Consider the following 27,219-nt stretch of genomic DNA (forward strand, 5'->3'; position numbering starts at 1 on the left):
GGACGAGCTGGAAAGATGACGAGGACTGTTGCGAGGATACGGTTGTAATTTTACATTGTTGGACTTTTGACACTTGAACTGGTATTGTTTTTTATTACATATGGAGTTGGAACGTCTGTTATACCAAGCCAAAGACGCACTTTGCAGACCATCATTTTGTCTCGGACAGTTCCCGTGTGATTACTTGGCTTCAGTGGTAACGTCTACCCGACAGCAAGACGACCTGCCCATTCCCTCGCATACATCAACAACGCCCATAGAGCTTTGCCATCCGCTGCCACGCCACTTTCACCTATCGAGTCAACGTCGGCAAGACCAGCAGCGAGCAGGACAGCGCGGCCGACTACCCAGCGTGAAGCTGCCCCTGCGATAGCGAGTAGACATGCTATGACATAGTTGCAATCAAGAAGAATGCGTAGTGCCTCGACATTGTTGGCCACGACGGCCCAGCCAAGTGACCGAGCTGAGGCGGGGACGTCATAATCCCAGATCACCATCAGGATGGGGAATAGTTTTGTGGACGATGATACCAGGAGAGCTGTAGATACTGAATTGGGCCTCGTGTATTGAGGAAGAATGCCCAGAAGGTTGAGGGGAGAGAAGGCGGAGGATGTGAGGAAGCGTATGCTCACATGGAAAGCTGCTGTTGAGAGGGCGCAAAAGATGACTTTGGCAAGGGTTAGTTTATAGATCAGAGTTATCTTGAGAGTCATCTTACGGAAGAAGAGATATTGAAAGACAATCGGCTGTTGTGAAAGTTTACCCAAGTTGCTTGCTCCTGGGATGGCATCAGGCACCGTCTGCTTCTCCAATCGTGCCCATGTCAAGTACACATCAAAGAGAAGAAGGAGAGTGCCTAAACGGACAACGGAAGGCTGAGAAGTCATCAGTAAGGTGCATATGCCGTAATATTTATTCATCACTTACATCTAAGCGATCATCATCTCGCATCAAGGTATTGTATAATAAATGTCGATAAACCTGCACCTGTTAGTACATGAGATCAAATCAAAATATGCAATCAAGGCTCACCTGAGGTTTTATCAGGACTAAATCGATAAAAAGCACAACAAAGTCATGCTCGACATACTTGTCGCAGAAACGGCCACAGTTGCGACACACAGTGAGTCGGATATTGTGTCCGCTGGCCTTATCCCCTGCACCAGAATATGCAGTCCAGAGCGTCTTGACAGGATGCCTGCATTCGATGCAGATTGGCATATTGCCGCGTTACTTGATTCCTTAGAAGGATTGACGGTTAATCAGTGATTTGATCGGGTGTAGTTTGGCTAACACCATATCATGGCCGGTTATGAATAGTGAGTCGTGGTGTTGAAAGTACTCTCCGTACCAGCCACGAAATTGACAGATACTCGGGAATGACGTGGGGATAGAGACCCTAGGACAAATGCCACCCCCTGAATTAACATTGTATCAAGATATATACTACCTACCTATCTACCAACCAAGTATCCGTAGTCACTGATGATTTGAGTCACTTATCAATAACTGATATTTTAATTCTGAATTGTGCACTTGTTATTGTTATGGATTGATGACAAGTTCAGATCAACCCAGGTATGTCTAGATGTATGTGATATGTGCAGGTCCTAAAACTCATGATAGGTTTTAGAAACACCTCAAGTTCTTCAAATTTTGTTATAACGTATGCAGTACCAAGTATCCTGAAGAATTGCGAATGCCTCCCAACGCCTCGCAGCTTAAGACTAGCTCCAACATGCAATCCTCCAACAAACAACGCCTGCTTATCTTACTCTCTTGTCCCGGCCCAAGCATTTCTACATGATCCCCCAGCAATGAATCCATCGAATTCAAGCTCTGTGACCTCTTAATCGTCTTTATCGCCCTTTGCCAACATTCGTCCTCGAACACCCCCCTCGCCTTCGCTTCGGCTACTGCTCTTAATCTGTAGCGACTCCCTAAGGCTAGTCGCTGGTGCTCCTGAAGGTCGTCCATCATCACTGCCGGTATCTGTTAATTCTATTAGATCGCCGTTTCGTTCGGGTCTGCTGCCTTCAGCCATTCCTCGTATCCTATCCAGTTGCGAGCTTGGCTTGCGTGACAAGGCACCCCTAAGCCAGGTCTCTACAGCCGCAGCCGCTTTGTCCAGTCCATTGCCCTGCTGTGTTGAACCGATTTCTTGGCCCTCCCCTGATGGGTTCTCAACTATGCTCGATGATTCTCCTGATTTGAATCCAAAATGCGCCGTTTCTGAGCCCATAATAGACATGGAGGGGATACCCTCCAAGGTGAGTCCAGGTAAATGCTTTTTGGTCCATGTAGTAAGGTAGTCCTTATCCGGACCAGGAGCCCGTGTACTCATACCCATGGAACCAACACCACCAGGCCGACGCATCCAGACCGGCAAGGTTTCACCGCCTTCGCTGATCGCCCCTCGTCCTGGACTTGACATAACGGTGCCAGAAAGCTGGGGTCGATGACCAAGGGAGCTCTGGCGACGAGACGAAGTGCCTGCAGATCCCGGAGGGTTACTGTATAGATCAAGGCTCTGCCGGGGCGTCGAAAATGTCGAGACAGTCCTAATGCTCTTCTTTCGTCGAGGCGGGAAGTAACCCATGGCATTCCTCGCAACCCGTGCAACCTCGACTGGTTGAGGAATTGAGTCGATCTTCACCCAACGTACATGTGTCCACGGTTTCTCTTCTTCTTCGGAAGGTTGTGTCGCTGACGGCGTTCCATTAACCGGTCGGCTGAAGAAGTCATCATGAACAGCCGATGAGTTCTCTTCCGCGGCAGGTGTTGGCGCAAGTAAGTCGACGCTATGGGCGTTGTGCCACGAGGGTGGATCGCATGGCCGTCCCCTCACATCGCAGGCATCAACGGGAATTGTCAGCCATTTTCGCACCTGTATGCTATCTCGTGTCCAGAGTCCATTGGCCTTCCTGAAAGCATCCTCGCGACACTGGTATTTCAAGATTAAGCCTGCATATGTATCACTGGGTTCAACCTTGTGAATGTAGACCAGGTATTCTTGAGCCTGAGGTTGTTCGGGAGTTGATTCATCAGAATTGCGGCGTTTATGATTCCCACTGACATCCAGTCCACCATTGACACCATCATGGCTCTCCAGCACCATGGCCCTTCTCGCAGCCTTCAGGGCGGCTTCACGCTCTGCCCGAGAGCCTGCACCCACATCGTTCAGGTTGGGTTCCTGGGGAGGAGCTGGGCCCCAAGTACCACCTGTTTTCTTCATACTGCTACTGCCAGAGAAGTCCCTGCCCCAGGTCCCAGGTCGAGAGCCCGCTCGATTGTGGGACTGAGACCTCCTAGCTGCGCCATTGTCACCTGATAGGAGAGAGGAGGTGAAGCCCTGGATCGAAGCCCAGCTTTGTGTTAGCGAATCGTTGAAGAAGTTGCTCAGATTCGCTGCGCTGTTGGTGCGGTGAGGGGCACCACCTCGTTCTGAGGGCCGAGGACTCGCGGAGCGGCTGTTGGCAGGGCTGAAAGCTGTCAAAAGGCCGTAGCTCCGCGCAGGAGATGGAGAAGCAGCGTTGTCGTGGACATTGAGGTTGCGGCCGCGGCGGGAGCGGCTGGCTTCGCGGGAGGTCGCTGTGTCACTATCGTCGTCGAGGGTGCTAGCAAGACGCCGGTTTCGTGGACGAATAGAGGTAGAATCCGAGGTGTTGGCGGGTGCCAGGGCTGATGACGACCGATGCGGCGAGGGCCGCGCAGAGCGTCTCGGTTCGGTCATGATAGTCGCCAGCTCGGCGACGATAGATGCTCTCGGTTTGTGCTGTGCAGGTGCAGCTTTGCATCAGTGCGCGGCACTTATGGCACAGCTACCAGAGTCGTATTCGCAGTCATTCAGTCGAAAGAGGGCGATGTATCAAGGAGATGCTAATGGTCGAGGAGGCGAGATAACGAGGCGGAGATGGATAACTATGGTAAATGGAGGGTCCTCCCAGGGATCCCCGATTGCTAGCGGAGGCGATGAGTAAGATCGACCTCAGCCAATTCCCTTGGTGTTTAAATAATGAACGTGTTCATGCGCTGCTTTTTTGTGATCGTCATGGAGAATGTATCTCAGTGATCGTGGTATGAATTATGTTTCGTCGTGGGATATGATTGAGGTGGTCGTTCTAACTCAGGACAAGGTTGCTGGCTTCTGACCCACCAAAGCCTACCTACAGGTGTAGCTAATGCCAGATAGGGAGTACCTTTAAGTAATGGGGCCAAGGTGGCACTCAATTATAGCCCGAGTACCAGACCAGACCAGACCTTCACAGGCTTTGCACGGCTTGGACCGAAGTGATGCAAGCGGCATTGACTCGATCAATTCCAGTTCCAGTTCCAGTTCATCATTCCAACCATTCCAATACAAGCTTTTTCACTGTAACTGATTTTCATCTTGGGGGGCTTGTTGGCCAAGATATATTGTGCCCCAATCAAATAATCTTAGCATGACCACGCATAACGAAGGAACCGTTCCAATTAACGAGTAATGTACTCGCTTTAGCTGGGCAGTTGGGGCATCGATCGCATTGTCGATTTTGGGGGCCGCGTGGAAGATGAATTGCCCAACCCACGTCCACCTTTTTACGCTCAAGATTGGCTGTTGTATCTTGCCTAGCGTCACGGATCACAATAAACCCCACTTACCAAGGTGACTTTGGCCCCTGAGAACTGTCCCAAGTCCCTGAAAACCCTTCCAGAAGATATCCAAAGCTGAGACCGGGACCCTCCAGAAATGACCACATCATCATTGACCATACCATGAGTATCGGAGGAGAAGCTTATGTTTCTTTCTTCGCGACGATTTGCGCAAGTAATAAACTACATGGGTCTGAATAGTCCTTCTTAATACAAATTGCTGAAGGTAGCACCTTTGACAACAATATTCTTTCATCATTGCTGTTTCTGTCTTCTTTCTCACAGTATTATAATAACCGGGTAAACCACACCATTTATCCAGTTAATGTCGTGATACCCCTTTCCAACAGAATCTTGCCTGGTGAAAAATGGTTTTGTATTTTCGTAAACATGCCTGGTTTATATGGCCTCCTATTTCTACTAATAATCTTCTGTGCACCAGATAGTAATTATGGTGCCTGACATCTCCTCCTATTGTCTTCAACGAACAGGCTTCAATTATTCGTCATGCTTTGTCTCAGCGGCGCCATGACAAAACCCGTTTCCTGGTTCCGCATTGCAAACTTCCTTCTTTGAAGGGATTACCAGAGACCGTGTTTAAGACATGCCCTGTCGTTCAGCCACCTAGACATACCGCGAAGTGCGAGGAATGGTCATCATGTGGTCATCGGCCCAGCTCTTCACGGGGACATGAGTTTGTTCACTATTCATTTTCGTCCAGAGCGATATCCGAAATTGGTGAGGGCTACCTCAAGTCGGTCTGTTCCCTTATCTATCTTTCAACCGAGGGGCATGTCAAGGTTAATGTGATTAGGGTCGGCCCCGTTAATGCCAAAAAATTGGAACCTGAGACATCGTTAGCCATTGTGGTATAAACGCAGAACCTCATGATACTTACCAATCTTCAACATTTAGTGTTGTCGGCACCGCTTGACCTGGCCCCGAAGCAGTGCTCCAACTGTCTGGGCTCTGTCCTTCCGGCAAGTTTGGATCCATGTTTGGCTGCCACATATTCGTATGTCCCTGAAACCCTTGAGGCATCATCCCATTCCCTCGTTGTTGATATTGCCCTGCCTGTGGGTTATGCATCCCGCCTTGTCCATTATTTGGCGGTACTGCGCCCATAGCATTGTGATCAAGATTGGAGTGTGTTTGTGTTGGTGACAGGTTAGGGAAAGCTGGCATGGCAGCACTATCCGGGAATAACTGGTCAGGTTGAAAGTTTTCCCATAGGGACTGTGATAAGTTTGGGGAATTCCTCGTAACAAGATAGAGGTCTGGAGGCGTTGGTGGTACGGAGAATGATGGGTTGAAAGGTGTTGCTGGCCGAGTTTGCGGGCGCGAGTTCGTTCCTCCCATGAACGTATCTGCTGCACTCTGTCGCGCGTTTGGTGATGTGACTGGTGGTGGCTGCATCGAGCTTCCTGATTCAACCTTGACAGCACTCGGAGTCTGAGGGCGCGACCTCTCATACGACTCTTGAGGCTGAGGAGTAGTGGTACCGAAGTCGATGGCCATGTCGTCGTACTTCCGTTTCGGTGCCTCGGCCTGTCGATTCTGTTGCTGTTCTAGATGCGAGAGACTTTGGCGTAAGTTTCGGTGTCGCTTACCCTCAGCCCTTTGTAGTCGCTCTTCCAATACCTTATTACCCATTATGGACTCGAAGAGAGCATAAACCATTTTACCAACGAGCCAGACTCGTGAGATATCCTTCATGGCCGACATGCAGCTGCGCAGTCTATCCTGTGTCACTTGTTGGATCGATGGCACTGGAGACTTCATCTGATAGACGTGCATGATGAGGGCAGAAAATATACTATACACAACAAAGGCTGGACAGTATCGCAACTGGTCATGTGCGGCGAGGTTTTCCACGATCGATGTGATCATAGCCGCCGCCTGAAAAGCGATATTGCGGGAGGGGTAAGGCGAAGGATCGGGAAATCGTGATGAGCCACCTGGTGGCATGTGGGCTCGATGGAGAAGACATAGTGTCGTGTAGTAGTTCGAGTGTAATAACGCGGACCAGAAATGATGACGAGGCATCTCCCAATAGACGATTTTTGGACAGTTTTGTAGCCAGTCAGCTAAAGCCATGTCGCTGTGTGTGAGGTCGATGGCATTTCGTTGTCTTCCTTTCGATGCCACAGAGTATTGTTGCGATAAGACCAGACCCATGATTTCGCACAATTTGACATATTCGAGAAAAAACTGCACATGGATGGGATCAGGAGGATACTCGCTTGCTCGATCAACCTCGTCCTCAATAAAGTCGTCTTCAGTCAACATCTCCACATCTGCATCGTCAAGGTTGATGTGAACCGGGCGACCCAGAGCAACTGCGACTGAACGATCGCGAGTGAAGAGGGACCACCATATGCGCTTCCACAGTCTTTTGTCCGCCCGGCTCAGTTGTGACTGTTCAACAGATCGATGCATGCCTGAGCCTTGCGCAACAATCGTTGCCACACGACTCCAATAGAAGACATTCTTGGTAACGTCTTCTGGCCCTTCCCAATACCAGCCCATCAAAAGGAGGGATTGGACAATTGTCACGCGGTCGTCTTCGTAATTTGCATCGTACAGTGCCTTGGCACGTTTGTAGAAAGTGAGAGCGGCAGGAGTCGTTGAACCGTTGGCATCCATCAGCTGAGGGTTGTTACAGGCCCGAGTACCCGCAAGGAGTACGGATTGAAGAAGAAGTAATGATGGAGGATTCTTAGGGTCTCGATACTGTCGCATGAAGCGGGTGCGGTTAATGACGGGCACGATGGGATGTACCCATTTGAAGTATGCATCGATGAGCTCGTCGCATAGCGATCGTGGAGGGAGTAGAAATGCCCCCCTTTGATGCAGGATATCGATTTCGACGTTGTCAAGTTCAGTAAGTCGAGCTCGAGAGCCACGAACGTTCTCAGGCAGTGGATAGTGCACAACGTCTGCTGAGCCTTGGCGATCATGAACAAGAAGAGTAAGATTGGAGGACTCGCCAAGATAGGCAACTCGCCCAGCTTCGGTAATGGGAGCGCGTGTAAACTTGGGTTTCATAACAAGGTCAAGATAGGTCCCACTGTCGACCTCTTCTTTGCGTGCTTGAGCTTCCGTCCAGTTGGTGGGAGGTGTGCCATTGTTGGAATGATATACGGAAGGAGCTCGCGGGGTGAGTGATGAAGTGCTCGAAGGGGCCACAGGGCGCGGCGAAGGGTCTTCGGTTGTATCGCCGCGATCGCTACATATCGAGAAGTCTCTGGTCAGCGATGACGATCGAGTAGAGATTGGGGGCGCATTCTCATACCTGTCGGAGTCTTTATTGGTTTGGCTGCCAGAGCCCTGCGTCTTTTTGCGCTTCGGATTCGGAATACGACACTCGATCTGGAAGGCAACGCAATTGGTGCAGGGCACACCAAGACTTGCGGCGTCGCATCGAACCTGCAGAATATGATGGTTAATATCGCTGTTGGTGAAGTCGAGAACCAATTGGGTCGCTCTGGACTCTTATAGGCGGATGTTTGCATTTACCTTTCTGGCATGACAAGTCTGTGTAAGTGTTGATTAGCATCATAGTCTAAATTGTTTTCACAGGAAGAATATCAGCTGTAGAGCTGTCGCGGATGTCGTGATGAAGAATCATGATGAAGTGGGCTGGAGCGCGCCAATGCCTCGGCTCATGTTGAGGGGGCAGGCTCTCATGGGTGTCTAGGTTCGGCAGAAGACTTAAAAGGTGCTTACCTCGCATGCACGCGATGCTCGCTGTCTTTTAAAAGGACAAGTTTAGTACTTGCAACACCATATCGAGTATAGAACGGCGACTCACCTTCGAAAACTCACTCCGCCAGCGGAAGTCGATGTCGAGGTGCTTGGAGCGGGGGGAGCTGGTGCCGACGATGTCTGCGACTCTGCTTGCTGCTGTTGTGGTTGCGCCTGCGGCGTGCCGCTGCCTGACGACATGTCCACGTCCATGGAATCGGAAAAGTCGGGGGCAAGAAATTGAAGCGGAAGCGGAAGCGATCGAGAAACGTCAAAGTCGGGTTCGAAGAGGGGGACAGGACGGGAGGGTTCGAGTTGAGAAGGCAGTTAAGGTAGGAAGGTAACGTTAAGGCAAAGCAGAGCAAGGCAAGCCAGGGCAGGTACCAACCAAAGCGAGCCAGACAAAACGACGGGAGGCACTGACACAACACAGACACCACAGCAGTACCTCGCTGTACCGTACTGTACCACTTAGCGGGATTGGTTGGAGCGAACCACACCGAAACGGCAGGTCTGAAGATCCTTCGATTCGATCTGGCGGGATTGGACTGGATGAAATGAAACCCTCGGGTACAGACCCCTTGGCTGGTACCTCGACTGCAACCTCGAGTCTTGACAGTGTTTCGAGATTGAACAAAGAAGAGTGAAGCTAAAGCTTTGTAGGGGGTCACTTTCTATGACACCGCCCAGCAACAGCAAGACTCCTAATTGTAAGCAGGCGGATAGGTCGGTGGTTTGTCCCCGCTGTAGTGGTAATAAGGGACTACCTTACAGGATACGGAGTTCAGTTATTAGTTAGTAGTTAGCTTGACAGCTACCAACAATGAAATGGAACCGGCCGAGGTGCACGTTAGCGGCGGGAGCGGGGATATCCATACGTAAATTAGAGATCTGCCCGGTCTTGAAAGTTGCGATTATGTATGTAGGTATGTATGGAGATGGGGAAAATGTCTTTCTCAGGAGAAGGGGAGAGTGAGAAGTTTAGAAGGATTAATGCTGCAGAGAATGACAAAGCAACTGACTGTCAACCAACAAGACTAATTCAACCAATTAACCAATAATCCAAGTGTATCTGTCTCGGAGCATGTAAGAAAGGAAGCAAAGGACAAAAAGGAAAGGAGAAGAATAGCGGGAGTGTCGGGGGTGCGCGGACTCCTCCAGATTCTCAACTGCGCTGCGGTTCAAGGGTGGCCCTGTAATGTCGGAGATGGTGGACAACAACTCTCCACTATGGGCCCGTCTTCCGGTGCAAAGAACTCGGCGCTCAGTTCAGTTGAAGAGGGTCCACAACTGTATGGAACATGTTCCGCAAACCGTGTCAGTTGCTGATTGATGCCGTATCAAGTGCAATCCCCGAGAAAGATGATGAAGCCAGCAAACTAATAGACACCACATCTTGTTCAACGATTTATGAATGTCAAAGCACAAAGCCAGGCAAGATTCAGAGACATATTCACATCAGCCAAGCTGAATCTTGATGTTCATTCATGTGAATGCCTTGGCATCTTTCATATGTAATAATCTTATTAGTTAGATCCAGGAGAACATGGTTGGCAATAAAGATCATCTGAGATTGAATCCTTCTCATTAAAAACAAGCCCCCATCTCTGGAACACTATCATCGAGAATTGCGGCGTGAGCGTGTGACCCGTCTCTCGGAGCGCGTGCCTGCGTTCAGAGTCCAGGGAGGTGCAGTACGCTGATGTTTCACGCCTAAAAAGAATTTGTGCATGAAATGAAGTCCCCACGGATTGATCGACAGTTCGACAGATTGGACCATGATGAGACTGTCTGTCGACGTCGTCATGGCTCGTTTCGGTGGTTCGTGGCATGTGAACGTTTCGAGGACGCATGGCGGCGGCCCAAGTTCCTAATTAAGTTTGGTCTGGGGACTTGAAGGAAGTCGTGTCAAAACCTGGGGAAGCAACTTGTGAGTCTCTTGTTCGAGGAGAATAGTGAGTGTATAGGTAGTTAAAACTGAGTTTCCATTCCAAAGTCAGTATCTAACTGGATACTCCTGTATAAAGTTCCAGGCTGGGCAAAGGTCTATGCATGCTCTATATGCCAACCATTCAAGGCGCTTCTTCTATACCTATTAATCCTCGTTTCCCAAGTCCCATTTTCTTTCACTTAAGCTTTTCACATGAAAACGGTACGTCCCTTACGGTGAGGCCCCCGCAAATTCCGACCCACACCTCCGGGCTTCCGAATCGGTCCCCAGATTCTTCTCAGCCGGCCCTTGCAACCTCGTTAATTCGTCGTGATCGTGATGGATGCGCAGCTAAACAGAATACATATTGCCAAGAATCCTTAGGCGCAACCTTTTCAAGACCGTGTCATCCTGGAATCCGGCCATCTTCCGGTAGGCTTTTCCTTCAGCCCTATACAGCTCGAGGCTGTGCCCCTGTCGACTGTCACATGGGTTCATACTCGTATTCTATCCAACCTTGATGTCACTTCACCAATGTAATAGAGATATTTTCGATGACTTGAACTGCGAAGCCATTGTGTATTATACATTGCACTATCCTTTACAGGGAGTATCTAAAAGCTACTCTGCATGTAGCCTTGACGGAACCTTGCCGTTCGTCTTGGGCTTCGTACCATTCACCGCGACTGGTTCTTCATGTTCGACTTCAATGCCGGCGATGAATGCTGCACTCACCAGCTCGAGTGCCGCGACAAAAACACACAAGAAACTGGCAATAGCAAAGTGTGTGATCGTTGAACCAATTTCCAACCATGAGCCCTCATCTTTGACAACCCAGAAAAAGTAGAGCGTCAAAACATCGCTGACAGTGAGGACGACCATGAAGAGCGCAGATGGTGCAACTCCCAGCCTCTTGTTCAGAACTCCCAAGTTCGCTGATATCAGGAAAAATGGAATAATGATCTTGAGAATTAGCAATGCACCCTGCGAGAAAGGATCAAACACTGGGATGAGCCGTGATACACTTTCCAAGCTGAACGATGAGATGGAAGCAATATTGCCTGTGCTGAAGAAGGCTGACTGTAGTAGAACCATGAAGAAAAGTGCTATCCGTGCATCCGAGAGGGTCAGTGGCCTAAATGTGCCCAGTTCACGCTTCTGCTGCTCCGCGACAGCTGTCTCGTTTTGGGCTTTGCCCTTTGAGAATGCATGTACCGCGTACTCGAGGCGCACCCAAGCCAATAGAGTGATGCTGAAGGCCACATAGAATAGGCCCTCGTACGAAATTGTCAATATGATGAACGTTGGGGCGCAGGTTAGGAAGATGATTGCAAGGCGATGCATGTAGTGGCTGTTGGGCTGCAGCCGATATGCCAAGGGGATGAGAAGCGACACAACTGATCTCTGTTAGCTACACATTTTCATGAATCGAATTCGATTGACTCACTCAAGACAACCCAGCCGACTACTTGATTTCCCCTTGGAAGACCGAGCTTGGCTTGCAGTGAGGTGGCACTGGAGTGAGTGACAAGCATCGCAAGTACGATGAGGCCAATCTAAAAATTCTGTGAGCGGTGCACTTCTCTTATGCTTTGTGCTGAATCAAACTTACTTGAGTACCAAGGAGCGTTCGACTTGTATGGAGACGTTTTGATTTGCTCTTGAAGGTGGTGAAATCCGAGAGGATAAAATCTTCGAGGACCAAGTATGCGAGACCAATGACAGTCATCAATCCACCGCCAACCAAGCTTTCTAATCAGCGCCTGAAACAATTCACGGGTTGAGGATAAAGCTTACATAAGGGATACATTCTCAACCTTCATTGCAGGGAGAAGGGTGAAAGTACTCATAGCCAAGCAAGAAAAGAACCACAAGAGGGTCAGGAACACATGAGACTTCATGAATGAAATGCCAAGCGTCATGGGCCAGAAAGCACCCAAGACAAAAAGCCCAGTCAGGACTTCGCGATGAATGTATCCAATGGCCTAGGACTGGTAAGCAAAAGTCTGAGGAAGCATCAAGAGGACTTACCAGAGACTGAATTATACCGAAATAGAGAACAACGTTGAAAACCAGCGCTGCAACCGCACCACCAGACTTGACATTGCCAAACAGAGCCTTGAAGCCTTTGGCAACGCTGGCTCTTCGAGCGTACACCTCTTCCCAAAACAAGACAGGGAAAAATGCATACAGGTAGTACGCAGGTGGGGATTTAGAGATGATGAAGGATGAGTAGAGAGCGACAAGCACTGAGGAGAAAAACGCCGATCCAAGCAATGTGCGCTGAGTGGGGATGCTCTCCTGAACCACATATAAAGAAAGGACGGTGGTGGTCGCATAGGTCATCCATCCCAGATAACCAACAGTGATCAAAGCACGCAGGAATAACCAGTCATAAGTCTGAAGGTAGCGAAGTCCCTGAAGCCCAATTTCCATCAGAGCGTCTGATTCTTCAATGGCCTCCTCAAATTGACCAGCGTCGATCAAAGAGCGAATGTGAGCAATGCGCTGCTCAGGGCCAAGGTCCTCGTCACTGAGAGGTCCGTAAGCTCGATAGCGGAGCTCTACGTTCCTCTTGCCCTCCTCCTTTATACGGTATTGCTCAAGAATGACCTGAGCATTGACCAAGGAAGCTTGTGCCTTTTCTTTTATGTTCGCAGATAAGAAGTTCAAAGGAAGTTGACCAACACCGTTCGCCGGAAACTCAGCGCCGATTAGATACGACATCAACGCCGCGACATCGGCTTGCGCAACATCATGTCTTCGAACATGATCCAGATTCCAGTCTGAAGAGTACTCATCATGACCAGGGGCAATGCTGTCGGGATGCAACTCGGGAGTGGCAACCCCTGAACCCCAGGATATGAGAGGAGTTCTGGTATTGTTAGGATGTCCATCACCATGACTACCCCAGTCTGTCATGCCGTGGTCAGCTGTGAACACGAATGCAGTCCGATCATCGGCATAGAAGCCCTCGATGAGCTCAACCATCTCCTTCACACCTTGATCGACTACTTTGATATTATGGAGGTACTCCTTGGAGTAAGGTCGGTAGGAGTGTCCAGTTGTGTCAAGACCCAGCAAATGGAGGAAGAAAACCACCTTATCCTCGCGAAGAGCAGCATTGAGGGTCTCGTTCGTCGCTGCTGCAGCGAAGAAGTCCTTGACATGGTCGAACACCCAGTAATCAAGCTCCGTAGCATCTTTGGAGAAATCCTCAAGCTCAGCTCCGTATGCGAAGGCATCGACCCTTCCTGGAACAGCCCCATGTTGAAACATTGGCAGAATATCGGGACTTCCCCAACTCCAGGTATGTCGACTGCGGTTGAAAACACTATCGAAATTGACCGGGTTCATTTTCCATCCTGTCGCAACAGCAGATACATCTTCGTACAAACCGGCAATGAGGGCCACATGGCCGGGTCGGGATTCTGTTGGTACACGGGTATGTGATACTCCAAAGGTTCCATGCTCGAGCACTCGGGAGCGAAGGTAAGGAGCTAGCGGACGAGGGACGAGGTCTTCATCAGATTCGGGATATGGTTCGGGGTGGGCTTGAAATGCTTTGTCGGCTCGCAAACCGTCACCTAAAATTGCAGCAATTGAGTTATACTGTCCAAACCATGCGGTTTAGGACAACTTACCAACAAATAGTACAAGGCGATCCGCAGGGGCCTTTGGAGAATCATCTGCCCGCTCAACATTGAACAGTCGCATGCCTGAGACAATCGGGCTAACAAAGTAAATGTCGAAGATGGAAAAGATATAGACCAAATGGAAAGCGACCGCAATGGCCATGAAGCCAATGCGGCTGAATCCAGCCATGGCGACTTAATTGATATGTTCGGGCGCGTAGTCGCAAGTGTAGACGGTTCGGATGATCAACGATAGATTTGTTGGTGTAAGTCAGGGGGTCGAAGATGATGCTATATCAAAATCTAATGGTACAACATGAGTCGAAAGTGCCTTAAATGAGAGGACAAGAAAAACAGAAGCAACAAATATCAAGAGAAACAAGAGGCAGTGACTAAGTCCTCCTTGATCCCGTCAAACAAAGAGGTAAAGAGAGACAGTCTTCATTGAGTTGCAAGTGGAGGTCAAGACAAGATATAAAACCGTGGCCAGAATTGGAATGACGCTGACGAGGGACGCGTCTATCCGACAAATTAGTGCAGGACCCCATCTGCAGGGGAAATACGGAGTACGCTAGTGCCCTGCGCTACAACCCCTCCACTGCTGGTGCCCTGTTGACTTGGGCTGGATGGTCCTTCAGCTTTTACACGTGGTTGGCTGCATTAAAGTCTCGTTGGATCCAAGCCTCCCGTCCCGTCAATGTAAAATCAAGTCCTGGTATCAAATTAGATAAGCCAAAGGGCGGGAACTTTAAAAGAGAAATAGGCTCAAGCGATCATAAGGGGAATGGTCCTGGAAATGTCAGCCATACCCTACCTCACGCGCCAAGATACCTTGTCGGATAATAGAAGTTTGCAACCTTGATAAATGAACGGTGTGGAGAAACTGATTACCAACAAGGTTCTCATTGACATCCATACAATAACCAGATCCTCTATCTAGAGTCATCACTAATCTATCCTCATTAAGCTGTTGTTCCCAGCTGCTTGCTCGTACATGCATGACGCTGAACGCATAACGCTGAAATAAGTCTTGGGTATCACTAGCAACATACACATCCTACCGCAACAACGAAAATTAAAATATTCTACTGCCTGGACAGGTCCTCTGCCAAAGATTTGCTGACCCTCAAGTAGAATTTGGGCGCTTGGGATCGCGGGAAGACGATTTCCTCCGTGAGATAGTCTGGGAGCATTTCCATCAACTCGACATCACGCCCAGCGTCGAGCTGTGGTTGGTATGTGAATTGTACATCCTCGATGTTATCCGAAGTGTCGTCGTTGTCCACGGTAAGTTTGAAATGAAGGGCTGGCTATAGTCAGTATACATATGGAGCGGGACCATCGATCAATTAACTTACTGCCATTGCGCCCAGTCTGTATGCAATCGAAGGTATCTCCGATGTCTTCTTGCTTTACGCCACGCATAATCAAGCCTGTCATATCAGCGTACAGGTTTTCCTTGGCTTGTGAAATGGCTTGTGCAGCATGAGCAGCCTCCGCCTGTGCTGTACGATTTGCTGGCCCAGAGGCTTGGATAGCGCTTCCTGGAACTCTGGGGTTGGCGTTCCCCGACCTCACAGCAGCCAATTTGGTTGAAAGAGTTTTAATTTCTGCCTCGGCTTCGGATAAAGAGTTGTTCAGGCTCTCAATGTTGCCCTCTAGATTCTCAGCCTTGACTTCGCTGGCTTCTAGTTGCTTTCGAAGCTCTTCACCCTCCTTAGCCAGTGCAGTCTGTGCAGCAAGCTCAGCCTTAAGCTCGGATATAAGCTGTGTAGCGGCTGTTGAAATCAGCACAATGGGCAACACAGTGTGGTTCTTGCAACGAGACTTACCCGCTGTTCGCTCTTCAGCTTGCTTCTTAAGCCGATCGAAATTCCGCTCAGCTTCCCGAACACCAACCTCACGTAGATCCCGATGGCGCATCTCGAGGGCCTCGTACTTTTTAGTGAGTTCCCCTAGCCTTCTCCGTAATGCGACGTCACTGGTATCATAGCTAGACCATGACTCCAAGGGCTCAGTCGGTCCCGCACCAGAGTCTTGATCTTCGTCTTCTTCCGGTACGGCGTCAAGTTCCATCACGTCTTCTGCTTGCGTTTCCGGAATCTCCTCAATCGGTGTGGTTGGTTGTCGCGGGGGTCGACCACGTCGCTTGACAGCACTTTCCGGAGCCAGTATCGAGATGTTGCCGTTCAATTTCTTTGGGCGCCCTCGCGACCCCTTCTTCGTCTCGGTCGCAGGGACACTTGCAGGAATTCCAATGTCTTCAAATGTGACTGTTTCGTCTGGAGCTTGTTTGGCCCTGCGCCCCCCCTTCGTGACACCACCATTGATTTTGCTCGTAGTGGCCGGTTGCGCTATTGCTTCAGGTACAGGTGCGAACTTATCGGCGCTGTTTCGACGCGTCGTTCGAGGTGCTGTTTTAGTAACCTTGCTGGCCGTTCCTGGTGGTCGACCGCGGGGCTTCTTCGTTGTGCTCATGGTGCGCACGGCTGCTTGAAGCTCAGATTTATCGAACATATCCAGATCGGGTTCTGAATCTGAAGCCACGAATCCAGCAAGGCCTGCTACAGGCTTTGCGCGCGCGCGTGGTGGCATGGTCACTTGTGTCAACGATCGTGAATGAAATGTGTCGCAAAAGCACGCGCGACAGAAGCAGGTGCAATAGAAAAATACCAGAGCAATAGGGGCAACTGAAGGATTGAAATTGAAGAATGCGCGAGTACAATTGCACGTATATCAATAACAATTATTGCAAGTGACGGGCGGGGATAGTGATGTTGAGAGGGGATAAATCCAGATCAATGTTTGGATCTTACTTGAGATCCTCATTATCCATCCATGTAAACAATTGGGCTCAGAGATATCCATGGCCCGTGCTTTCGAACTGGCGCTAGCCGCCACTTACCGCTAACAACGGGATGTCGGGCGGGCATGTGCCAGCGCATTAGGTTCCTGCCGAAACGCGCATATTGATCTTCTATTTTATTCTTCAAACCACCCATTTTCAGCCTTCAACCTTTAGACTTGTCAACGCCTTTCTAGGTGACACCGGCGCAGGCAAATTCTTGTTGAACAAGGAAACTTACCGCCGATTCTGACTTGATTACCGTCTGGCAGTCATCGCCCTCTTGCCACCTACTCTCCTTGCTATCTCATGCCATCCGAGTCAGCCCCTTGGCTGCGCTGGGTCCTCGGCATGGGGGAACGACGTAAGCTCGGCGATGTCGCTATGGACATATTGCTCTTCGCGGGCATGGTAAGTACAAGATTTCGAGATTCGCTGTTGGATTCGAGGGCATTGCGCTCATATTAGTCTGATAGATGACGGCTGGCCTTTATGTGGCTCGAAATTTCCTAAACCCTATCTTGAGCAACATTGCCGACCCCGATAAAGAGAAACACGAACAAGCAAGACGTCAGGCCAAGGCGCACCTTGAGCGGTTAAATCGGCATAAGAAAGACGGTCTTGATTATGGAGATGATAGCGATTCGAGAACAGGGCCACGACCGGAGGACCTGGTCTTGAATGAATACGAGAACTTGGTTGCACTTGAGATGGTCCCTCCTCAGGACATCTCTGTTGGGTTTGACGGTGAGTGAATCTGCAGATTGAGCCCTTGATACCTTTCCCCCTGAGTCGCTAATAATTGCAGATATCGGTGGTCTGGACACGATTATCGAAGAACTAAAAGAGTCGATTATATACCCTTTGACGATGCCTCACCTTTACTCCCACGCCGCACCCCTGCTCTCTGCTCCCTCTGGTGTTCTTCTGTACGGTCCTCCGGGTTGTGGAAAGACAATGCTCGCTAAGGCTGTTGCCCATGAGAGCGGTGCTTCCTTTATCAATCTACATATTTCGACTTTGACAGAAAAATGGTATGGAGACTCGAACAAGATTGTCCGCGCTGTTTTTTCGTTAGCCCGAAAAATGCAGCCTGCCATTATCTTTATTGACGAAATCGACGCTGTTCTTGGTACTCGAAGAAGTGGCGAGCATGAGGCCAGTGGCATGGTCAAGGCCGAGTAAGTACTACAATGTTTATCTTTTATCGAATTACCACTAACAAACCGCAGGTTTATGACTCTCTGGGATGGCTTGACGTCTTCCAATTCTTCGGGAATGCCTGCTCGAATCATGGTTCTCGGTGCGACCAACCGTATCAATGATATTGACGAGGCCATCCTTCGTCGTATGCCAAAGAAATTCCCTGTCACGCTGCCAGGAACTGAGCAGCGACGTCGAATTTTACAGCTCATCTTGCAAGATACCAAGACGGATCCTGAACATTTCAACCTCGACTACGTCGCAAGGATTACTGCTGGGCTCTCTGGTAGTGACATTAAGGAGGCTTGCCGAGATGCAGCAATGGTGCCCGTACGAGAATACATGCGACAGCATCGTGAGAGTGGACACGCCATGTCGTCCGTGGATCCCAGACAATTCCGTGGTATTAGATCAGATGACTTCCTTGGCCGCGAGGGAGGTCAGATCAAACTGCAACCAAAGCGACGTTCGAGCGGTGTTGAGGAATTGATTGCGGAGGAGCAGGACTAGCATGATGATTAGCAAACGATCCAGGCCAGCGACGGCCGATAATGTTGAATAGAAACACTCAACCCTGGCCAGCACCTCACTAGTCATTGCCCAATCAGCAGCATCACGATGTCTGCTTCAGGCTTACCATCGACTATACCGTACCACTCGCACTGTCCTGTCATCCCCCCACAAACTGAAAATGTCCGCCAGGGCTGAAGATGCGACCACAATGCTCAAGTCGGGGCACGGTTCCGTACTCCGGGGCTCCCGTACAGTGTAATTCACTAACCAGGGACGCACAGCTGGCGATGGGCCATGATAGTGTCTGATCACGTCATTTGGAATACTCCACTATGATTTTCCGGGGATCCGATAGCAATATACCTTATCCTGAGTACCGGCAGCCGGTATTCTGCAGGTATCTCAACATCAATCGCCCTCCGTTTATCGGTCGTATGACCCAGAAGAATGGCGGTGGGCGGGACCCAAACTGTCACACTGGGATGCTAGCAGCACTACAGAGCCCTAGGGGTCACTGAAAGATGGTGCAAGATCCCCTGTAATTGGCGCTGCAGACGCCCTTGCACAGAGCACGGCACTGTTATTGCGTAGTTCATCCAGTGCAGAAAATGAAGTTTGAGTTTCCAGTCCATCTTCCCCAGCCCAGACCGCCGACAGCGGGAATGACTCCCCGACTCCCGAGCGACCCTTCTCTTCCAAGCTCTGACTAGGCAATTCACCTCTCCCCTCTAGAAAACCTTCAATTCCTCTTTCTTCAATCATTCTTCAATCCTATTCGAGTATCGCTTTTGTCGCATACACTTTGTTGTGATTTCTCTCTGGCGCCCGCTCCTCCTCCGACCTAAAACCATTCCCCCGCCATCCATCACCTCTGTATACAACTTGACTGCGACACATACGCTGCGACTCAATTGACCGAGAATGTCCTCCCCTTCGCCCACTGATTCTGGCAAGTCAGCCAACCCTCTCAAGCGAATTGACAACGAGGGGCATGATCTCCCTCCATCTCCCGCTCCGTCAAGCCCTCGCAATGGTCGCAAACGCTATGCCCTCGCCACCGAACTTGTATACACAGACAGCAAGGACCAATATGGCGCCTCTAGCGTTCCCATCTATCAGTCTGCCACTTTCAAGCAAACATCAGCCAGTGGTGGCCAGCAAGAATATGACTACACGCGCTCTGGAAACCCCACCAGAACGCACCTCGAACGACACCTCGCTAAGATTATGAACGCTCAGCGAGCGCTGGCTATCAGCTCGGGAATGGGTGCACTCGATGTCATTACTCGACTACTCCGACCTGGTGATGAGGTTATCACCGGCGATGACCTTTACGGTGGCAGCCATCGTCTGCTTACTTACCTAGCTGCCAACCAAGGCATTATCGTTCACCATGTCGACACAACAACCGTTGATAGCGTGCGGGCACGCCTCTCGGAGAAGACCGCCATGGTTTTGCTAGAGACTCCCACCAATCCCTTGATCAAGGTTGTTGATATTCCATCTATCGCTCGCTTGGCACATGAAGTCAACCCCAAGGCTCTCGTTGTCGTTGATAATACCATGCTTTCTCCCATGCTGTTCAACCCTCTTGATGTGGGTTGCGACATTGTGTACGAGTCTGGAACCAAGTACCTGTCTGGTCACCACGACATAATGGCTGGTGTTATTGCCATGAACGACACTCAGATTGGAGACAAGCTATTCTTTGTCATTAACTCCACGGGCTGTGGTCTGTCGCCCAATGACTCTTTCCTTCTCATGCGAGGTGTCAAGACTCTGGCTATTCGAATGGAGAAACAGCAAGCCAACGCTCAAGCCATTGCAGAGTTTCTCGAGTCTCGTGGCTTCCGTGTTCGATACCCTGGACTCAAATCCCACCCCCAGTACGATCTGCATTGGTCTATGGCTAGGGGTGCTGGCGCTGTGCTCTCGTTTGAGACTGGTGATCCTGCCGTTTCCGAGCGTATTGTCGAGGCTGCCCGTCTGTGGGCCATCAGCGTCAGCTTTGGCTGTGTCAACAGTTTGATCAGCATGCCCTGCCAGATGAGCCATGCCAGCATCGATGCCAAGACTCGAGCGGAACGACAAATGCCTGAAGATATCATCCGACTCTGTGTTGGTATCGAGGACCCGAATGACCTGATTGAGGATCTTTCTCGAGCTGTAAGTAGCCTTGATTGCGATATTGGGCAAAGCTAACAGACTATGTAGCTGGTTCAGGCTGGTGCTGTAACTGTGACTCTAGATGGTTTCCACGCCGCTGGCGCAGCCAAGGAGCTTGGAGAAACCCCTCTTGTCATTCAATGAGCTACGAAAGTATTACGAAGAAGACCCACGAAAGAACAGGCCAATCCAATGGAGCCTCAAGGAACATTTTGATTTTTGCAAGCGAATTCGATAGTCTGCTGATTACCATTTCTCTACTGGACTTGTCATGGTTCTCAACCATTGACGGAGTGATGGCAAGGGGAAGTTTACCGCCGTATACCGCCTCACCAGCATTTCTATCAATAAAAAGTGAAGGAAAAGAAAAGGGCCTGTATTATCATCTCGAGCTGGCGTTGGCAGGGATGAACCATGGAGTTAGATTTATTTGTTTTGGGAACCTGCAATAGGTTTGAGACAGATCCAGAAATACGAAAGATTCAAGATCGCACATACCCGTTTGCTGTATCAGGATCTCGTTTATGCTCAAGCGTTCTCGACTTGTCTCGTTGATCCAGGCCGCGAACATATGACCATCTTTTTTGTCTTTCTTCCCAGGTTTTGGATGAATCTCCTGGGTCGATACGACTGAACCATCTCTTTTCAGCGTACTAGTAACCTTGGTCAGTACAAGTCATGGAACGTCAAGAAGAAAAGAACCAGACCTTTTCGCTTCTCTCCCACTTATCTCGACTTTGTGTGGCATCGAGTTCCTCCTGTTGCTGTTGTTGTTGCTGGTGTGTTTTGGTTTTAACCAAGGGTATTGCTAGTTCAGGGGTCAGGCAAACTGTCGTCCTCTTGACGTTCACCCCCAGTTTCTCGCGCATACACTCAGGCGTCTATTATACTTCGACAAGCGATATCCCCATGGGTTGTGGTCATGCCGAGCTTCGACCTCAGCTACTTACAGCACGTCCTTACCACCAGCCTCTCAGTTCATCATCGTCATCATGATAGTCTCGGCATTGATATCTCACCAAGCCGCGCGCATCTGGTTGGCGAAGCTACGCGAGACCTCCGACCTGAAGATCGCGCTCATGCTGCTTGGGGTATGACGGCGCATCCTCAGGAGAAGGGTATTCCATCACATCTCATATTATACGCGCATCACGCACCTCGTCACGGGCCTGGTCACGTTGGTGTAACCAATGCATCTTCTCTGTCAAGATGTGCTCCGGGGAAATCAGAGCCAGAGCCGTACAGATATAGGGGTGGTACAGGCGACAGCGGTCGCACGGAGTACTTGCCGGTGAGCGTTGGGAGTTCATAGCCTTGGTGTGATTTCGGAGGATGGACGAGAAAAGAATGAAGAGGGAAGAGATATCAAACAGTTTCCACTACATCAACTAAGAATGAATTGGTTGTTGTTAGAATGGCAATATAACACCTAACATTCTGTTCCAGCAGGGCACTATACAAGGTCCCAAACAAAATTTCAAACTCCCCATCTCATACTCCAAATCTCGCGATAGCCTCATCATAGCACTGTGATGTACGCCACACAATATAGTATTGCCCTGGGACTCTCCCCTGGCGCCTCTTCTGGTGAAGCACAACGCCAGCATCGCCTCGATAGCCAAACAGGTCAAGCTGCCAGGTATCTTTATCAGTGATCTAGACTCCTCCACATGCCGGGGCAAGCTTTATCTCGCTCGTCGGACTCCCACTCCCCCTGTCCAGTGTTACACGACTGTGGAGGTGGATGTAATCAGATGAAGTAATGGCCCTTTTGATATCTAATCTCCGTAGCTCACTCCTGATTCGAGGTGAGTCCTGTTTGCTTGTCTACTGTCTCATTACATCTGTCACTTGTAGGCTGGTCCCCGAGACCTGCATTCAGATGTCTGGGGTTCGTTCCTACGTGGCTCACCGGTGAAGGAATACGCGCATTTTAGCCATCAGCTGAGTAGGCATCATGCAGAGTGTTACGGTCCAAAACATGCTCACGACTCATATTGGACCCTGAGTACGATGATTCTTTATTCATATAGAAAACAGCCAAGTCAAACACAGTCTGCCAAGCTAAATGTATACAAGCGCTCCCTCAGAACTCCGCCAAATGCATATCATGGCTCAAGAAAAATCAAAACGGTCAGGAAGGACAACAGGCGCCACCAAGGTCCACGTATACATGCCGTAGCAAACCCAGGCACTGACAATCTTGACCCAGCTTGCAGCGTAGGTGCGGCCAACAGTCGCAAAGTCACCATCCTTGGTAGATTCGTCAAAGTTCATGGTGAGAAGAGTAGCCACCCAAGCAGTGGCCAAGAAGAAGATGATGTGGAACACTGAGTAACTGTACTGTGTCCTGTTTCGCTCGTCGTCTCCTGCAGGGGCGTCCCCAGCTTCACTTTCGTCATCGGACAACAGGGCGTCAGCTGGGAGGCTACCTTCCTCGACAGCTCGGCGCAAAGCCTCGGCTCGCATTTCCCGACGAGCACTGGGCTGTTGGGTCACAAGTCCGTGCTCATCGTCATCGGGCAACTGGATACCATTCGAGTTACCAAGTCCGAGACTTTGAGTTGCGGCTCGTGTAGTGGTGTAAGCAATAGTGAGCAGAGTCACAATTGCACCAATAACGATAGAGGTTGCTCGTGTTCCCTGTCCCTGAATAAGAGGGTTGCACTCGTTGTTAGGCTCCATCGACACGGCTGACATAGTCAAGTATGTGCAGTAGACGGCAACCATGGCAGCTTGAGCAAGTCCCGCCTTAGGATTAAACTCTTGAACGGTAGGGTTGACTGAGATAACCGAGATTCCAAGCCATAGAATAAGGTTGATAGTGATCACAGCCTGATTCATAGAGCATGAGCCGCGAGCAAAGAAGATGTACTGCACAATAGTCATGGCAAGCGAGCCGAGATACATGCCCAGAGTGGAGCCAATTAGAACGAAACGCCAAACTCTTGAATCGGTGTCCTCGATCTGGGCTAAGCAATACTCGGCCCAGTTGTGAGCAAGGTCAACAAGCAAGATTAGTCCGAGTAAAAGGAACAGCATGGCTGCGGCAAAGGCAATGTAGTTGCCCCAAAACAAGAAGAAATTGTCAGGAATCAAGAAGGAGAGGACGACAAAAGCGAGCCATGCGATAACCTTGGGGCCCCAGTAGCCGTTCTGAATAGCAGCACGGGGGTTTTTCGAAGTTGCGACACCAAAGAGCAAACCGGCGAGGATGAGATGGAAGAGACCTAGCGCAAAATTGATTCGATGAACCGCGAACCAGCCATGACATTCGCCAGTCGGACAATTAATCGTAACGTAGTCGAGTGTAAGTTTCTGGAGTTTCTTAATCGCCCAGGGCGTGAGCATTATCCATGCAATGATCGAGTTAACGAGGAGGAGGAGCGCGTATGCGATACGGGTTGCGATACTATTGCCGCATTTGCCGCAGGCGCTGCAGACCATGGAGCAGGTCGCAGCGCCGCAACAGCTGGCAGCAAAGGAAGCAATCTGATGAGATTGTTAGCGATCAAGAGAGGAGAATTGTGAAGGACAGGTAACATACGGTACCAATGCTGGGTACCGCAAGAAGCGGCAAAGACAAGAGAGCACCCATTGGGACCGCGCGCGACGAAGTTGTTCGCGTCTAGTAGAAGTCGGGTTTGATGAATGAATTTGTGTTATAGAAAGGGTTCGTGAGAGATCAAGCAATGCACAGAGACCGAAATCGGTATCGTGAATCACCTTTTGGAATGGTGCCTAATCTGTCTGGAGACTGTCTACAAGATTGGAGATGGCAGGATGCATGAGGCTACAATCAAGACCGTCCGTCCACGTGAGATTACGTCGTCAAGGAAATCCGAAGAACGGAGTGGGTATATGTGGCTTGACTATATTGTGGCTGTGCGCTCCCCGGCATTCGGCCCCAGTATCATGCATAATTACTCACAAGGGCTAGTCTCGGGATCTTCTCCGCGTTCGGTTGTACATTGTTCGTTCCTGTTATCATTGATCAATCAATCAACCTCCCTCCACTCCCGTCCTGACTACGTGAGCGAAGCACGAGATGCTCCATAGTATTCGTCTTCCCTAACTAACTCATTTGTTCCTGATCTTATCAATATCCGAAATATTCCTTTATACCTACCTACCTTACCTTATTTAGCCACGTGTGCTACGTTACTTCTCCTTACCTCAGGAGTTTCCTATCTCATTCTGTCCTCCCCCATTTATCATCCATCAATTGGGTCAGCATCATCCTCACTAGCCAAATGTTAACTTTATCTTCATAGAAGCGCGTCCCCTCATATTTAAGTCAGATCATACTCAGTCACTCGACTATCATTTAATCAGCCTTATTTACTTTGTTTTTGTTTTCAAGATGCATCAAGACCAGAATCAACGCCTTTTCCAGGCCCGTATTATCGCCAGCGTTGCAGCTACCATCTTATCCCTGGCTTGCGGTACCAATGTCGGTCTTCTTTCAACAACTCTACCACTATTGAGTGAGGTGTCTAACAGCAACTTATAGTATGTCTACTCAGCTTGGGCTCCGCAATTCGCGGAACGACTCAAGCTGTCGTCTACAGAGAGTAACTTGATCGGCCTGGCTGGCAACCTGGGAATGTACACCTTGGGAATGCCCATCGGCATATTCGTTGACCATCGTGGCCCTCGACCTGCTGTTCTTGGTGGAGCTATATTTATGCTCTTTGGCTACTTTCCTCTTCATCAAGCCTACCATCGTGGTTCAGGATCAGTCATGTTGATGTGCCTCTTCTCTTATATGACCGGCTTGGGTGGTTGTATGGCATTCGCTGCTGCTGTCAAGACGTCTGCTCTCAATTGGCCCACCCATCGAGGAACCGCCACGGCTTTTCCTCTGGCTGCCTTCGGTTTAAGCGCCTTCTTTTTCTCCTTCATCGGCGCAGTATTCTTCCCTGGAGACCCCAGTGCTTTCCTTGAGCTTCTTGCTTGGGGCACATTTGGCCTTACCTTTGGCAGCTTCTTCTTCCTCAAGGTCCATCACGAACAAGCTGAGTATGAGGCTGTACCTGCTTCGGACGAAACCCAGACTATTCCATCTACCGACCCGCCACAACTCCGACCAGGCTCCTCCGACGAACCAAAGCCCTACCGCTCGTCTCGAGCGGAGGACGAACCCGGTATGTTGACTAATTCCAGTAGTAATAGCACCAGCACCAGCACAATTACGAGCTCCCACGCACCCGCTGTAGCATCCTCATCAGCCACCACCGCCGACGCCCCAGATCCGACGGGCTCTCTTGGAATTCCATTTGCGCCTGAATTTGGCCTTGTGGTCGCTCCCGAGAACCCCGAAGACCTCGAAGTCGGCGAGACGTCCCCCCTGATATCTCGACCTGGCCAACCCCTTCTTGGAAATAGCGATATTAATAGTGGTGGATCTCATCATGTAGACATCCGGGGTCTTGCTCTCGTGCGCAGTGTCAGTTTTTGGCACCTTTTTGTCATCATGGCTATTTTGGCTGGCGTTGGTCTTATGACCATCAAGTATGATTAGCTCTCATCCCTTTTCAGAGTGCTCAGCTGACCATGTCTCAAGCAACATCGGCAACGACGCCAAGGCTCTTTGGAAACACTATGACAAAAATGTCACTGACGAGTTCCTCGTTCATCGACAACAAATGCATGTGTCGACTCTTTCTATTTGCAGTTTCTTGGGTAGACTATTGAGTGGTGAGTCACCTGATGATAACCCAGGCTTGTTTCCCAGCTCTGACCAGAATCTTTAGGCGTGGGGTCGGATTTTTTGGTGAACAAGCTTCACGCCAGCAGGCTCTGGTGTCTTGTCGTCGCTTGCGCAGTCTTCATCTTCGCTCAAGTGTGTGCATTGAATATTGAGAACCCACAACTTCTTGGGCTGGTCTCAGGCCCATCAGGACTCGCCTATGGCTTCCTATTCGGCGTATCTCCTTCTCTTGTCGCTGAAATGTTTGGTGTTCGGGGATTGAGCCAGAACTGGGGCTTCTTGACCATGGCTCCCGTTATTTCGTCCAACATCTTTAATATCTTCTATGGAAAAATCTACGACCAGCATAGTGTTGTTGGACCAGACGGCGAACGTTTCTGCTCAGTTGGACTCGAATGCTATCGCTCAGCTTACTGGGTTACCCTCATCTCCTGCTGCGCTGGAACGGGTATTACTCTTTGGGCGATTCGTCACCGACACAATAAACATCTAAGAGCAATGGATAAGGGCGACGAAGAGGATTAGGGGTGCTCAGCATTGTGGCACATGCTGAAGTTCGTGTCTTTTGCCTCATCCCGGTGGCATTGAATTAGATCGTATTTGGAGCTTCAACGGCGTTTATGAAGGAATACTGTCCTGAACTCAGGACTACAAATGGGACAATAGACGAGAACAAATAGACTGGCGTTTCACTTTGACAAGTAGGCAATAAGTTGAAGATTATCATGGAGAAAGTCTCATTGGAGATTTATATGCAAATCAAAGTTTACTATTCCATGATTGATGATGCCTCGTTCACATATCCAAGGTCTTATTTCACCATCATCAGAACGAG

At 49.8% G+C, this 27,219-nt stretch overlaps 9 protein-coding genes across 9 annotated transcripts; 3 read left to right on the plus strand and 6 right to left on the minus strand.

The window, feature by feature from the left end:
• Positions 1-203: 203 nt before the first annotated feature.
• BKA55DRAFT_538797 (Arv1-like family-domain-containing protein) lies at positions 204-1,221 on the minus strand (the record flags this gene model as incomplete). The annotated part of the gene is made up of 3 exons (XM_046190064.1): positions 204-875; positions 928-981; positions 1,033-1,221. 3 exons carry the CDS (start codon positions 1,219-1,221, stop codon positions 204-206), a joined length of 915 nt encoding a protein of 304 aa, XP_046050192.1.
• Positions 1,222-1,529: 308 nt separating this feature from the next.
• BKA55DRAFT_566588 (uncharacterized protein) lies at positions 1,530-4,195 on the minus strand. Its single transcript, XM_046192652.1, has one exon. The coding sequence runs from the start codon at positions 3,731-3,733 to the stop codon at positions 1,850-1,852; it is 1,884 nt and encodes a 627-aa protein (XP_046050193.1). The 5' UTR covers positions 3,734-4,195; the 3' UTR covers positions 1,530-1,849.
• Positions 4,196-5,411: 1,216 nt separating this feature from the next.
• Positions 5,412-8,592, minus strand: BKA55DRAFT_538799 (fungal-specific transcription factor domain-containing protein; the record flags this gene model as incomplete). The annotated part of the gene is made up of 6 exons (XM_046190065.1): positions 5,412-5,478; positions 5,531-7,861; positions 7,928-8,061; positions 8,152-8,169; positions 8,362-8,386; positions 8,447-8,592. 6 exons carry the CDS (start codon positions 8,590-8,592, stop codon positions 5,412-5,414), a joined length of 2,721 nt encoding a protein of 906 aa, XP_046050194.1.
• Positions 8,593-10,850: 2,258 nt separating this feature from the next.
• On the minus strand, positions 10,851-14,608 carry BKA55DRAFT_566600 (Phosphatidylinositolglycan class N-domain-containing protein). Its single transcript, XM_046192653.1, has 6 exons — positions 13,954-14,608; positions 12,341-13,896; positions 12,107-12,294; positions 11,922-12,057; positions 11,757-11,865; positions 10,851-11,706 (listed from the first exon to the last, which is right to left on the minus strand). Exons 1-6 carry the CDS (start codon positions 14,132-14,134, stop codon positions 10,931-10,933), a joined length of 2,946 nt encoding a protein of 981 aa, XP_046050195.1. The 5' UTR covers positions 14,135-14,608; the 3' UTR covers positions 10,851-10,930.
• A 233-nt stretch (positions 14,609-14,841) lies between these two features.
• Positions 14,842-16,765, minus strand: BKA55DRAFT_566603 (chromosome segregation protein Csm1/Pcs1-domain-containing protein). The gene is made up of 3 exons (XM_046192654.1): positions 15,777-16,765; positions 15,303-15,722; positions 14,842-15,250 (listed from the first exon to the last, which is right to left on the minus strand). The coding sequence occupies exons 1-3, from the start codon at positions 16,537-16,539 to the stop codon at positions 15,030-15,032; spliced, it is 1,404 nt and encodes a 467-aa protein (XP_046050196.1). The 5' UTR covers positions 16,540-16,765; the 3' UTR covers positions 14,842-15,029.
• Positions 16,766-17,140: 375 nt separating this feature from the next.
• Positions 17,141-18,502, plus strand: BKA55DRAFT_511188 (P-loop containing nucleoside triphosphate hydrolase protein; the record flags this gene model as incomplete). The annotated part of the gene is made up of 4 exons (XM_046187681.1): positions 17,141-17,200; positions 17,266-17,536; positions 17,598-17,970; positions 18,022-18,502. The coding sequence occupies 4 exons, from the start codon at positions 17,141-17,143 to the stop codon at positions 18,500-18,502; spliced, it is 1,185 nt and encodes a 394-aa protein (XP_046050197.1).
• A 924-nt stretch (positions 18,503-19,426) lies between these two features.
• Positions 19,427-20,815, plus strand: BKA55DRAFT_538803 (Cys/Met metabolism PLP-dependent enzyme-domain-containing protein; the record flags this gene model as incomplete). The annotated part of the gene is made up of 2 exons (XM_046190066.1): positions 19,427-20,671; positions 20,720-20,815. 2 exons carry the CDS (start codon positions 19,427-19,429, stop codon positions 20,813-20,815), a joined length of 1,341 nt encoding a protein of 446 aa, XP_046050198.1.
• Positions 20,816-22,654: 1,839 nt separating this feature from the next.
• On the minus strand, positions 22,655-24,449 carry BKA55DRAFT_642677 (serine incorporator/TMS membrane protein). The gene is made up of 2 exons (XM_046197159.1): positions 24,219-24,449; positions 22,655-24,163 (listed from the first exon to the last, which is right to left on the minus strand). The coding sequence occupies exons 1-2, from the start codon at positions 24,267-24,269 to the stop codon at positions 22,787-22,789; spliced, it is 1,428 nt and encodes a 475-aa protein (XP_046050199.1). The 5' UTR covers positions 24,270-24,449; the 3' UTR covers positions 22,655-22,786.
• Positions 24,450-24,644: 195 nt separating this feature from the next.
• BKA55DRAFT_642678 (major facilitator superfamily domain-containing protein) lies at positions 24,645-27,115 on the plus strand. Its single transcript, XM_046197160.1, has 4 exons — positions 24,645-25,124; positions 25,185-26,185; positions 26,238-26,371; positions 26,428-27,115. Exons 1-4 carry the CDS (start codon positions 25,035-25,037, stop codon positions 26,907-26,909), a joined length of 1,707 nt encoding a protein of 568 aa, XP_046050200.1. The 5' UTR covers positions 24,645-25,034; the 3' UTR covers positions 26,910-27,115.
• Positions 27,116-27,219: the final 104 nt, after the last annotated feature.

Source organism: Fusarium redolens, assembly GCF_020744475.1.
Source record: "Fusarium redolens strain MPI-CAGE-AT-0023 chromosome Unknown BKA55scaffold_7, whole genome shotgun sequence".
Taxonomy (NCBI): Eukaryota; Fungi; Ascomycota; class Sordariomycetes; order Hypocreales; family Nectriaceae; genus Fusarium; species Fusarium redolens.

Coding starts and splice junctions, on each gene's coding strand:
- BKA55DRAFT_566588 (XM_046192652.1), bottom strand. CDS start 3,733: ATGACCGAACCGAGACGCTCTGCGCGGCCCTCGCCGCATCGGTCGTCA.
- BKA55DRAFT_566600 (XM_046192653.1), bottom strand. CDS start 14,134: ATGGCTGGATTCAGCCGCATTGGCTTCATGGCCATTGCGGTCGCTTTC. Junction 12,058..12,106: donor GTTGAGAATGTATCCCTTAT/GTAAGCTTTATC, acceptor CTGATTAGAAAG/CTTGGTTGGCGGTGGATTGA. Junction 11,707..11,756: donor AGTCGGCTGGGTTGTCTTGA/GTGAGTCAATCG, acceptor AACAGAGATCAG/TTGTGTCGCTTCTCATCCCC.
- BKA55DRAFT_566603 (XM_046192654.1), bottom strand. CDS start 16,539: ATGCCACCACGCGCGCGCGCAAAGCCTGTAGCAGGCCTTGCTGGATTC. Junction 15,723..15,776: donor AGCTGAAGAGCGAACAGCGG/GTAAGTCTCGTT, acceptor TGATTTCAACAG/CCGCTACACAGCTTATATCC. Junction 15,251..15,302: donor ACAGACTGGGCGCAATGGCA/GTAAGTTAATTG, acceptor GACTATAGCCAG/CCCTTCATTTCAAACTTACC.
- BKA55DRAFT_642677 (XM_046197159.1), bottom strand. CDS start 24,269: ATGGGTGCTCTCTTGTCTTTGCCGCTTCTTGCGGTACCCAGCATTGGT. Junction 24,164..24,218: donor CGGTACCCAGCATTGGTACC/GTATGTTACCTG, acceptor CAATCTCATCAG/ATTGCTTCCTTTGCTGCCAG.
- BKA55DRAFT_642678 (XM_046197160.1), top strand. CDS start 25,035: ATGCATCAAGACCAGAATCAACGCCTTTTCCAGGCCCGTATTATCGCC. Junction 25,125..25,184: donor CCCTGGCTTGCGGTACCAAT/GTCGGTCTTCTT, acceptor AGCAACTTATAG/TATGTCTACTCAGCTTGGGC. Junction 26,372..26,427: donor CTTGGGTAGACTATTGAGTG/GTGAGTCACCTG, acceptor CAGAATCTTTAG/GCGTGGGGTCGGATTTTTTG.